Below are 13,433 nucleotides of genomic sequence, written 5' to 3' on the forward strand. Positions count from 1 at the left end.
GAATCATTTTTGTCTTCCAGCACTTAAGTTTTTTTTCTCCATACCTTACCTACCTATATTTACAGTAGCTATATCCTGATTCCTTGGTATAAACACAATTGTGTTAACTAAACAGTGCAGTCATGCCTTTTTATTTCATATTTGTGTGTCAATATTTGTTGTTGTTTTCTGAATAAAAAAGCACATCTTTTAGGTGCAGTATGTTTCATTTTGTCACCTTGATAGCGCACCCATTTAAAGCGACTATAAAATTCAGAGCACTTCAAAACCTTAAAAATAACTACCATTTTTCATCTAGAAAATATTTTTTTTCAAATATATATTTTTAAATAATATACAGTTATGGTTAATAGTATATAATCTTTAATTATATAAAAATTGGACCTGAGGTCATCACATTTTGAATCATGTCGGCCACACTTATATATGAAATGTACATGAAATACATGACCCAAAAACATGGATGCCAGGTATTCATGGGCTTAAGTTTTGTTAAATTACCAAAAATCGTCACTTGCCTTGTAAAGGTTTAAGAAAAACAGATGCTGTAGTTTTTTTGTTTTTTAATGACTTGGTTGAGACAAAGATTGGTTCAGTTTTAGATTTCATAGCCAAAAATTAGTTTGAAACACCTGTCAGACACCAATGGGTGTGTGGCACTGCCAACAAATTGGGGGGAAAGCTAGGATTCAGTGCCTGGCCCAGGAGCACTTCAATCAATCAATGCAGTCATCGCCAGGAATTGAACCACTGACCCTTTGGTCCCAGGACAACTCAAGCGACCAAGTTCGCCATGTTCACCAGTGCAGAGAGGTGACAATACATCACTGGCAGATACACCAATTATAGGGAATAAATAATATTTTCACTTATACTAATGTGCTACAGCATTGGGAATTATTGGGCCTGCAAAACATAGACTGGGTCTATACTGATTAAACTCAATCAGCAGATGAACTGTGACCTAAATTGGCCTGTATATAATCAGCTTTTAACAATCTCACTGTGGAGTCAAACAAAGAAGGGTATCAATTGCCATCAGATGCATGCATCAAGTAAGTAGACCTTGCCGACATCTAAAGTATACCTTACAGCTGTATTATTCCATGAACTACATAAAGAACATCTTTTCATGTGCTTAATTGAAGCTTTATCAATATAATACATGTAGCCCACTATTAGGAATTACTTTTTTCTTATCTCATTTTAAAGGACTGATGTGAACTTCAAATCAACCAAGATAAACATTCATGAGTGAACGTTTGCAAATCAAAATTCTCCTTAAGAGTGTGGGTGCGAATGGTTGTCTGTCTTTGTGTGTGCCCCACAACTTCCTGGCAATAGGTTTAGCATGCGGTCTGCCTTGACCGAGGTCAGCTGGGAGCCTGGGATAGGCTCCAGCACACCGCCACCCTGACAAGAATAAGCCGTGTTGAAAATGGATGGATGGAAATTGTTGTTAATAAAAACATTACATTAAACATGTTTGACATGTTTCCTTGTTTTTATCAAACCCTATTAATAACTTAAAAGCATTGTTATGTTCTTGCCCTAATTTGAAAATATCCCACAGTGATGTGCAAACGCCAATTCCAATGAGACAAGGTCTTTTTTTCCCCCATTCTTGCTTGACTTAAAACTTGAGTTGGTCGTCAGTCTGGCTCTCTGTTGTCTTATTTTGCCATTAATAATGCACCACAATTTTTCAACAAGAGACTGCTGGTTGAATTTGGTGTTTCGTTGTCTTGCTAACTCCCTGCTTACTTGATAGCATATATACTGTATTTTGCTTCAAATTAATCAACCCCAATTCCAATGAAATTGGGATGTTGTTAAACATAAATAAAAACAGAATACAATGATTTGCCAATCAATTTCAACCGATATTTAATTGAATACATTATAAAGATAAGACATTTCATGTTCAGACTGATAAATGTCATTATTGTTTGGAAATACCTATTACCTCAAAATTTTATGGCTGCAACACATTCCAAAAAAGCTGGGGACAGGTGGAAAAAAACGACTGAGGCCATGTCTGCACGGAGCAGGGTATAATATAGCTTTTTCTACGGCCTATCATCCTCATGCAGACGCACATTTTGGGCATTAAAAACGATGGTTTCTAAAAACTCTGACCAAAGTGAAGATTTGTGATATCTGCGTTTGATGCGTCGTCATGTGTACATTAATAACCGGAGGTTTGCGTTTTATTTATGTTTAACACAACGTCCCACCATCACGTATGCACCTTTCAAGGATATTTATGATTTCCTTCAACAATTCAAAATGTGGATTTGTCAGACAACAGCACACTTTTCCATTATGCAGCAGTTTATTTCAGGTGATTTTTGAGCCAGAGAAGCAGGCGACATTTCGTACAATGACCCAACATTATTGCAGTCAGAGTATACAGTATATTAATTTACTCCAGCATTGTGTCCAAATGTGTGATTGCGTAAATGATCACTCTCTGTTAACTCCTTGGCTGCCATTAATGACAATAAACGTCAATCCATAGAGGCCAAGTATACGTTTTTGGGTTGCTGTATGAGAGCCATGTTCGGACGCATTGCTTGGCGTATAGATTAATACAGTAACATTTTTTTAAGCTTAAGCATGCACAATACAAATTAATGCAGATGGATGGCATCTTCAATACTGTTAATCCTCTTTTGAGTCAAATTTAAATGAGCTGGAGCTGATCTCAGCTGTTTGGAGTGGTAATTTAAGGCCACAGCTGCACATAGCAGGGTATTTGGCAAAAATAACTTTTTCTACGGTTTGGCCTATCACCCACACGCATATTTTAACGAGGGTTCTTGAAAACTGCGCCCAAAGTAAAGATGTGTGACTTCTGCGTTTGTGGCGCCATATGGACCCTGATAACTGAAGATTTAACTGTGAATACGTCACTGACTGCGAAAAACTTTGTCCCTTCGTCACACGAGACCAATGTTTACGTTTGGAGTAAATTAAACAGATGCTTTTTTTGTTTCCATTTATTTACAAACTCTTGCAGTGCTTCATAATGAAGAACACATGCGAAGGATGGAGGTATGTATTATGGACAGTTATTTTTTCACGTATTGTTATGAATGTACTTAAAAATGAATGAATGCAGTTGGCCGTCGAAGCTTTTTTTTTACTACAAACGTGCTGGTGTGGATGGAATTATTTTTCCCCGATTAGGGCAGAGTCCTTGGTTTTAAAAAACCCTGCTGGATGTAAACATGGTCTTAGTCTTCAATGTACCTCACTTTACCTGATTTAAACCGATCAGGGACTGCTTGTCCTCTCAGTTCTGGGAATAAATAAATAAATCACTGTCCATGGCAGCAAAGTGTGTTAAGACACTTATTGGGTACTTCATCATACTCATGCAACTATTAGCTCTATGATTGGGTACATAATTGATATATTTAGATTGCAGGTAGTTCGGATCAAATGCAGGGGTCTGTCCTCGGACTCTTTTTTACGTTATACATTATTAATATTATTCTTCCTAATCAATAATGTAATGTCCACTTTTTTGCTGATGATAGTATTCTATATGCGCCCGGTTCTTCCCCAGCTCTAGCTGTGACTCATTTACAGACTGCTTTTGATTGTTTACAAATATCTCTTCATAATCACAGTTTTGAATGCTGAAAAAACAAAATACATGGTTTTCTACACTTCCACCATTACTGACAATGACTTACCTGGAATCAAATCCCTAAATGGTACTCAAATTACTCTCACTGCACTCCATACAAATACTTAGGAATTTGGATTGACAGTAATTTATCATTCAAAACTCATATTCATCATCTAAGCCGTAAACTTAAATTCAAACTTAGCTTCCTGTATAGAATCAAAGGCTGTCAACTTCCAACCAAAAAAACCATTGTATTATCTTCTTTTGTTTCTGTTCTTGATTATGGGGACATCCTGTACTGTCACGCAGCTCCATCAACTCTTCAACAGTTAAACCCGGTCTATCACAGTGCACTACGTTTCATCACCAATGACAATTTCTACACTCATCATTGTACCCTTTATCAAAACGTTGGTTGGTCCTCACTACAGTCAAGAAGAAATATCCACATCATGTTATTCATCTATAAGGCTTTACTGTGCAAACTTCCTAACTACCTCACATCTCTCCTGTCATTCAAATCCAGTAACTACAGAACACGATCATCCAACTACTTAACCCTAAACATTCCATTCAAACGCACTAATGTTGGCAGAACTGGCTTTAGCTACTATGCTCCTCTTAAATGGAACAAATTTACTGTTTATTGCAACAGTTTCCGTTAGTGTATTTTGTGTTGTTTGATATTTGTGAATGTTTCTTAGTGCTCAGGCCTCTCTTGTAAAAGAGATATTAATCTCAATGAGACTGTCTGATAAAATAAAGATAAAAAATAAAATAAAATGAAATACCCCGTGTGTGTATATTAAGCATTGTACACAAGCAGACACTTACAGGTCTTGGTTTTTATTCCAATAATGTTTTCAGTACAGCATACAGTTGATGAAGTTGTCAGCGCACTCCAGAACATACAGTAGACCAGAATAAGAGAAACCATTCTTGTGTGGTTGATATTGACAAGCTCATATCAACTATCACATAACAAAACACGTTTTCTACAAGGGCGTAGGTTTGGTCTCAACATTGGAAGGGACCATATAGCACTTTTTGCTGGGAACGGGACATTAATAAGACCAAACAGATTTGGTGAACGGGGGTCAGGGCTACATTTCTCATGAATATTAACCTAATTAATTGGTAGGCTAAATGATTAATGCAAAATAAATCTGTATTGACTTATACTAACTTTCACGTGTATTGATTCAGGTGATTCACCGTTCGATTCAAAGCCTTGTTTTCAAAAACTACTAAAGATACATTTTGAAAACTTCCAGAATAAATGTCTGGATTTTATTAGCAAACTAAAACTGCAATATTTGAACATGACTTAAATTATATGAATAGACACACATCAATACAAACCTGTTAATAATCTCTTAACTGTCCAGGAATGCAAAAAAAAAAAACAAAAAAAAAACATTTGTCTTAAGAACACTCAACATTGTCTGTCTAAATAAATAAGTTAAATATAAGTGAAAAAACTTCTTAGAGTATATCCAAAAATAATTATCTGAAAAATCTGCATAGGCTGCAAATAACATTTTTTTTTCAACAAATAATGTAGAAAATGAATTAATACATTTCAAATAAATGCAAGTCATCAGCCAATCAAACGTGCGTTTGAGGGAAAAAAATGGACTGGCACATTCAGCAAGTGAAAAGGGGAAAATGTAAGTCTGAACATAATGAAAATATATTCCACTTTAGTAGGGTCAATTCTATCCTTACAACATATGGGAAGAATCTAAATTACCAATACAACTGAACTTATTATACGTATAATGCAAATAAGGTTGCTTAAAAGTTGGTGGGGACAATTTGAGGATCCTGAAAAGTTGGTAGTGCTTTGTCCCTGCTCTCCCTATGCCCTTGGTTTTCTGGTGCTGGTTAAAGCTGTTCTAATAACACCAAACTGGATTAAAAGATGGAAGACATTTTCTCTGCATGGTTGAGAGATGTGGTGATATATTGCAGTAACGTGACAATTATTAACAAAAAAGTTAAAAAAATAAAAAATAAAAAATTTTTATTATAACACAGCACTCACATTGAGGTAAGCTCTCTTTGGCTCATTCCCGTAAATCATACTGAAGCACAGATGAAAACAAGCTTGTTAAAGCTAAATACACATAAATCCTGAATGGGACCTACTGTATAGTAGTGCTACAATAAGCTCGAACTGGACGTATGAAGAGTTTAATCTACCTGATGTTTCATTTTTGGATACTGAGAGTCATAACAGTCTTAATTCAGTATCCCTGCTGGAAAGCAAAATTGTACCAGTTAGTGGTAAGAAATGTCCTATATTGGAATAGTGCACACAATTATGCTATAATGGCTTAACCAGTTAGGACAAGGGTTTCAGCTGGCATTATATCCTGACAGTCACACTTAACGTGGCATAACAACACGCCCACACATTTATTGCTGCCTCTCATGCAGCATATATCTGTCTTCCATGTTAAGTCTGCTACCACTCATCAGATCAACAGAATATAACTGACGTCAAAAAAAATAAATAAAAGAACATCGTACAGCAGTAATGAAATATAAACAATCTCTAGAACAGCTCTCACAACCTAGATTAGATCATATTAATATACGAATACACTTCTCTGCTAAAGACAACATAATACAGTACTTGTACTTCATTTCTAATCAGAAAATATTACAGAACAAGTCTCACGTGTCTGATCACAACTAAAACAAGTTTTAGAGCAGGACAGTCACATTAATTACATGAAAAAAATGCAAAAATGTGTAAGCTTCTTACTATTCTTTCATAAATAAAAAGTCGTTTGCTCTTTTATAAGGCAGCCGTTACAAGCATTCTCCATGTTAAGCAAAAAAATAAATATTGACAGAATTTTAAAGTTTACTTATTTCTCGGTTCTTACACTGGAGGCCCTTCTCACCGTTGCATAACTAACAATATTCTGTGCAAAGCATTTCTTTTTACAATCTCCCTGCACGTTTGTACAGAAACAATATTGAAGAGTTAGCACTGTATACTTGGAAAAAGCGCACCATCAACTTGAAAGGAAAAAAAAAGCCCTCACTTGACGAGCAGTCACGTTCTTGTTGGTCCATTTTTCCTGAGTTGTAAATAAAGGAAATCCCTCGAGCAGTTTAGTTGCCTCTCGTGTTTTTGTTTGAAGCACAATTGCAATTCATGCATCAAGCAGACATTTTAAAAAATAACTCTTAGTGCACTTTCATTAATGAGGAACATGTCAAAACCCTTAAGATAAAAGTCAGTTTTATTTAAAATTGGATATGGCATGTTGTAAACTTAAAAAAAAAAAAGTCGCAAATACTCAAGTAATAGAATTTCAGTTTCGTTGATCTATTCAAATGTACAGTGTTACAGAATTTCACCAGTCAAAAGGTACGACTTCAAATTTTTGGGTATTTGCAGTCGTCTGGTGGCAGACTCAGACATGCTTCAGATATAGTTTCAGCTGTCACTCGTCTTCAAGGTCACACGAACACAGTGTCAGGCTGATTTATGGGTCACCTTTAAAGGTCACAGTTGGTCACGGCGACACAAAATAAAAGCTTGTCCTCCCAAAATGGCTGCACCCGCAGTTGGACTCAAAAAAGGGATTGCTTTACTATTAAGGCCCCACAGTATACAAGTGACACCCGCGTAAACACATCCTTCCAGTTGAATCAAGGACAGACTTAAAGTGACATGTACTGAGTTTTGTATCTAGTTAAGTTCATAACATTGAGGGGTAAAGGGGGTAGGGGGTTGAGTGCTCAAGGATCACATCTGATTTTAAAATGGACACATGGCTCAGTTCATTCTGAGATGAGGTTAAGACTAGAGTATAAAAATGTAAATAATTTTATGTGTATATCATTTTCCATTTCTTAATGTGTGTATAATAAAACAAAATAACTATATTTAAAAAATACAAATATATCAGTAACATGTTGCAAATCTTATGTACAATAAATGAATAAACCAGTTATTCAATTAAATGAAGCAAAAAAAAAAAAAACAGAATAAAGACGTTAACCAATTGTGGGGTGAAACTGAGATAAATCATTGCAAAAAATATGACAGGAGTTTTGAAAATATAAATGCTTGGGTGGGCCATGTTTAGCCCCAGAGCCACAATTTGCCCATTCCTGGTCTATGATGTACTTCAGTCAAGATGCAAGACAACAAAATAGCTTTCTGAGGCTAATCTAATTTGCTAATCTGCTGGTGCTCCAGCAGCAGGGGGCGCTCCAGTTGCAGAGACGAGTATGTTTGCATCTTCTTGAGCAACCACTGGCACTTGCTGAGTGACTCCTTCATTTTCATCCTCTCGTTCTACACCAAGTGGAGCTGGTCTCTGCGTTTGTCTGGAGCGCACTCGGAACCTCCACGGATGAAGGAAGAGGGCTGGGTCCGGCATGGCGGCAGGCTCGGCGGGGCCCGTCACTTTCTCCATGGGTACACACTCACGGGCGCGCTCCATTCTGGAGGAGGTTCTTGTGCTCTTGCGCTTGGGTTTGACCACGGGAGAGGGACTGGCGGGCCCTGCGAGCAACTGTTGGGGGGAGTTGTGCTCGCTTCCGAACTGGAGGCCCTGACCAGATCCTCTGGTCAGGAGCGTGTGCCTCTGCTGCAGACGCTGGTGGTGCAACTTCTGCTTGGCAGCGTGCAGCTGGAAGGAAAGGTATGCCGCCACCTCAGTTTGTTTCTGCAGCTCCGTGTTTAAGACTGTGGAGCAGTGGCTTCGCCGTTTGAGCTCCTCCAGAAAGTGGCGCTCTTTTTCTTTCAGATTGGCTCGAAGAGCTCCTACCAACGCACCCTTGTGGCTCAGCTCTTTGCGAATCTCTCCTATGGTGTACTCCTGCTCGGACAGACGATCTTCTATGTCCCTGCAGCGGACCTCCAGCAGGTCTTCTTCTTCTTGTATTTCTGAAAAAGGCAAAGACCAAAGGAAGGGATGTCAGACCAAAAATGTTTCACAAGATTTGGATGAAAATGCTCATTCATATGACGTCAATGCCACTTTGAAAAGAAACTAAAATGAAAAGAGGGGATACTTTCCCAATCCACCCACAATGGTTAAAAAGCCATAAAACGGCGAGACACAAAGTACTAGTTGTGCTTTTTTAACCATCAAACAAAAATATGCTGTCTTTTAGTGTTTGTCAGACAGTGATGCCAACGAGTATGCCTCTGAGAGTCTGGACAAGAGCTGTAGTCAACAGCAAGTTTTGCATGAGCATGATCCTTGTGTGTTAAAGGGGAACTTTGAAGTAAGGTTGGCCAACCATGTTTTTGAATAATATCAATGGCTAAACAATTATAAGCATATTTTCATTATTTTTTTTAACGCAACCCTTCCAGATTCTTTGTTTAACCCATAGCAACGCCCTTGACAACGAAAATGCTTTTCTTCGGCAATCTTCGGAAATTACGTCACACCTAGACATGCGAGGGAAGTCCACCATAGAACAGTATTGTTTGTTGCATTGCTTCTCGGTAAGATGCCACAGCGGTGTGTGGCGATGTTTTGTTCTCGCTCAAACGAAAAGTTGTATGAGTGGCCAAAGGATAGCAGGGCACGTAAATGGACATCTTTCGTTCGCACGAAGCGAATGAATTTCACGCCATCATCGAGTAGTGTTCTCTGCTGCAAACACTTCGAAGATGCCTGCTTCCTTAACCGGTCTGCTTATGATCAAGGATTTGCCAAAAAGTAAGTGTGATTTTTGGATAGATGACTGATGACTTTGTCAAAGCATAGCTGCATACTGTTGTGGAATTGAACAGTATAAGCTAGCGACGTTAGCCGAAAGTTAACTCGTGGAAATCCCCGATCATAGTTGTTGTTGCGTTCGCTAGGTTAAGCGTGTTTAAATTGTGCGTCATCTACGATCATGTCCGAAAGGGTTAATCCACTGTCAATCGGGAAACGGGTGTGGATGTGCATATAAACGGGTCGGCGTCGCGGTAATTCACGGTCACGTTGCTGTAAGAGACACCACCGGTTAGTTTGTGCACATTTATTTGTATTTGTATTATGTATTTCCACCTTCATGCTTCAAGCATTGCATTGCTTATGGACAGTTCAGCGTTCACGGTGATCGCATGATAGGCTTCTAGTTTGTGTTTTATGAGAGCCGCTGACAGGTGACAGCTGAAAAATAGCGTGTTGGTTTAGCGTAGCCATTGAGTCAATCTCGCAGCGAATCAGCGAGCGCGCAGGTCACGCAGTGAATCATGGGAAATGTAGTCTCAGGACAACACTGAAGTGGTGCTTTGTAATCTGTTCGCTTGTGTGAAAAAACTACATTTCCTCACGCCATTATACGCCAATTCCTGCCGAGAGCTGTGCCGAGCTGTGTTCTAACTTTTCCATAAGAACTGCTCCATGTGTTAATAAAGAGACAAGGTTGTCAGCGCATCGTGTGTTCGATACATTTGTAAACAAAAAGCTCATAACAAGACACTATGCACAATCAGTTTAAGAGACGCTGGAGTGGGAGGCGAGGAGATCGGCGAGAAGCAAAACTTCGCGGTCGAATGTGGCGGCAGTCCGCTATTGTTTTCAATTGTTGCCACAATAAAGTGGAGAAAGCCATCAAAGACTCATCTCCTTCTTTCCCCCTAACGTTTTTATATTATTATTTTATATGCACGAGAGCTGCCGGATCTGCCAAAATGAACATGAAGTCTGATTATTATTTTTTTTAACAATGTCATCAGATAGACAAAAATATAACATTATGTGCAAATGCCTGCATCTTCAAATCATAAAAATAATAACAGCCTATATCTTACCAATGTTATAATCTCGATGGGTCTTGTATCTATTCCATGTCAGGTAGTCTAGGCAAACTGTTTGCATTCTGATTAGCTGATCAGGCTAATACATGTTAGATCCAACATAAAATTCCAAGCTCCTCTTCTTCCTCCAACTCTTCAAAAACTTGGATCTCCTCCCTTGCGCTCGGTCTATCGCTTATATCGCTGTTTGAATCATTGTTTGAAGGGCTTTGTATGGCGGCCGTATGTATGGAGCTGCCAACGCTGTTCCCGGTGTGACGTATCACTTCCGGGTTCGTCCCCTTTCAGGCTCGAACTTCGGAAACGCGATTATTTTGTCAAATATACAACATATAAATTATTTTTTCATGCTTTATTTGGTGGACAATGTTTAATTACTTCACATGCCAAATAGGGTCACAAGTAAAGAAATTAGTTCACACTACAGCTTTAATGTTGTCTTGGGTTTTTATGAATTTTAAATAGTGCATGCAGTGAGTGTGGCTCTAATTTCCCATTGTAACTATTCAGTTAAAAAACAAAAATGACTGCTTGAAATTCCACGAGTGAAAAGTGATAGGTTACAGGCGTTCTTAAAACAGTGAACCGGTCACATATTATTTGTAAGTATACAAATTAGAAAATACTTTAACAAAGTTGTCTACAGTTTTCAAAATCATTCAACCCCTGCTGCAGTATGGTGTTGTAGTGTGACATTTATTTCACCATCAGGTCAAATTAAGACCTGTCATATTGACAAACACCTCTTGTTTATTTGATCTGTTTACGAATGAGAAAAAATGTCAGACTTGCTACAAAACTACAGCAATAGGGGTTGAATTATTTTGAACACAACTGTATATTATGCAAACTATTTATGTTGTCGATATTTGTGGACAGAGTCCAATAAAGTGTACGACTCTAAAATTTGTTTATGTAGAAAATAAACCACAGTTGGACTCAAGGAGTGGGTAACACTTTACAATAAAGGTCCCTTAATTAACATTAGTTAAAGCATTTTTAGACAATAATTAATTTTTAACATTAGAATAAGTAATATAATTGCTTATCTAACATTTATTAATATACAGTATTAATTAAAACGAGTTAAAGCATTAGTTAGTGCATTAGTTAATGCATAACCAGACTAATGGTTGGGTAAATTTAAAAATATATATAGGCCTATATAGGGTTTTTTAACTTAAGCATTTATAGTTTCTGAGTTAAGGGACACATGTGCTATACTTTACAATAAGGGTCCAAAAAACTCAGTAGTGGTTAGTTAAGGTTAAGCAATACTTATGAGGTACGTTCACGTGAAATAATACCATTCTTAAGGTTAGGTTAGCAGCACCCAAGGACTCACAGAGCAATGTTTCCCCATTTTAAAATAACAATCACTTACTAGTACCAGTATACATTAATAATTATTTATTAATGCAGTAATGTACATGTGAATTAATGTTATGTATTATATATTATAAACTAGGCCTGCAAGCAGGACTGAACGGGCCCTCGCAATCTAGCGCAACTCGGACGTCACGCAACTCGGACTGTGTGCAGGTCAGGGTGGTGGCAGATCCTCCTCTCTAATCATCTCATTAGAACCTAACAAGCTCGAAAGTCGCCTCTTTACATTCCCACACCCAAGAGATAAAAACCCCTATTGGAGAGAGTACTACAAAAAAGGAGCCACTACTGAGCTGTGCAGCCAAGCCCTTATTCAAAACCAAATTAATCTTCTAACTGGGCCAATTCGACCAAGTGTGCCAACTATTGTGGCTCTATAAGCTCCCTGAGTCTCTGAAAAAAATATATTTCCTTTAAATGGCGAACAAAGGGTCGTCACGGCAACAGACAGAGACACGTGGACATGGGCCGTAAAAAAGTATTTTAATAGGTCTTGAAACTACAATGACCAACATGAAAAGAACTGGACATGTTTTGGAAAAACGAGTGACTTTCTATCGCCACTAGTTGGCGCTGTAGGGTTGATGCAAATGACCCCTACAAGGCCCTTCAGGGTATGACTCTCAACAAGCACGGGAAGTTTGGCGCAGATATCTTGTATATCTGCCGAGTTATGACTGTTCAAAGTTTTTGGAGAGAAAAATTGTTGACAGTCATTTTCACTTTCCTGTTTGGACCCCTCCGCTTCAACGAAACTTCAATATTTTTCATCAGGCACCTGAAGACAGGTCTTAAGGTTTCCCTTATGCAGGTTTGAGGTAGATTGATTTTTTCCCTTTAGAGGAGGAGTGTGTCCCGTAAAAAAGGGCATTTCCTGTTCCCACTAGGAGGCGCCAGGCACAAATGGTAAATTTTCAATCCAGTCCTGCTCAGGCTGGTATACCTCACACACATGCCAGATTTAAAATAGATTGAACGTTGTATGAGGGAGTTATCAGTCATTTTCCGAATTCGGTGTTTTGGCGAAAAAATGGAAGAATTTGGCGCCCCGCCCAGGTCAGGCCCGTGAATGAAAACACACCATTTTTATAACTTAAGATTTCATATGCCTCATGAACAGTCTCACCAATTTTGAGAATGATCAAACTAATTCCCTAGGTGCCAAGGTGTAAAATGTGCACACTGTAAATCGATAAAAAGTTCACATTCAATCCAAAATACCCGATTTCCTGTAGGATTTGGAATGTGTGTGCAAGAGACTTTTTGGAGCAGTTTTGCACAAAGTTTTGACTCTCCAAATTTCATCACTCTATGTTAGAAAAACCTAAATGGAGAGGCCTTTTTGAAAATTTCAAGGGGGCGCCACTGAGCCATTTTGTTAAATTGTTTCGTAACGTTGCAAGATTATCGAACGTTATCCAAAGCCGCATGTATGTGCAAATTTTGGTGAGTTTTTATGCATATTCAAGCCTCCAAATGTAAACTCTTACTGTGAACCCATGAAAATTTCACATTCGATCCAAAATACCCGATTTCCTGTTGGATTTGGAATATGGGTGCAAGAGACTTTTTGGAGCAGTTTTGCATAATGTATCTACTCCCCAAATT

The 13,433-nt window shown here is 38.2% G+C and overlaps 1 protein-coding gene across 3 annotated transcripts in view; it reads right to left on the minus strand.

Moving 5' to 3' along the window:
• Positions 1-7,228: 7,228 nt before the first annotated feature.
• Positions 7,229-13,433, minus strand: part of ccdc92ba (coiled-coil domain containing 92Ba) — a 114,264-nt gene continuing 108,059 nt past the window's right edge. For all 3 annotated transcript variants that reach the window (XM_057839515.1, XM_057839513.1, XM_057839514.1), the window contains one exon: positions 7,229-8,558. In XM_057839515.1, coding sequence (XP_057695498.1) covers positions 7,846-8,558 — 713 coding nt within the window. In that variant the 3' untranslated portion in view covers positions 7,229-7,845. The remainder of the gene's footprint in view (positions 8,559-13,433) is intronic.

The sequence above is a fragment of the Corythoichthys intestinalis genome, chromosome 6, assembly GCF_030265065.1.
Source record: "Corythoichthys intestinalis isolate RoL2023-P3 chromosome 6, ASM3026506v1, whole genome shotgun sequence".
Classification (NCBI taxonomy): Eukaryota; Metazoa; Chordata; class Actinopteri; order Syngnathiformes; family Syngnathidae; genus Corythoichthys; species Corythoichthys intestinalis.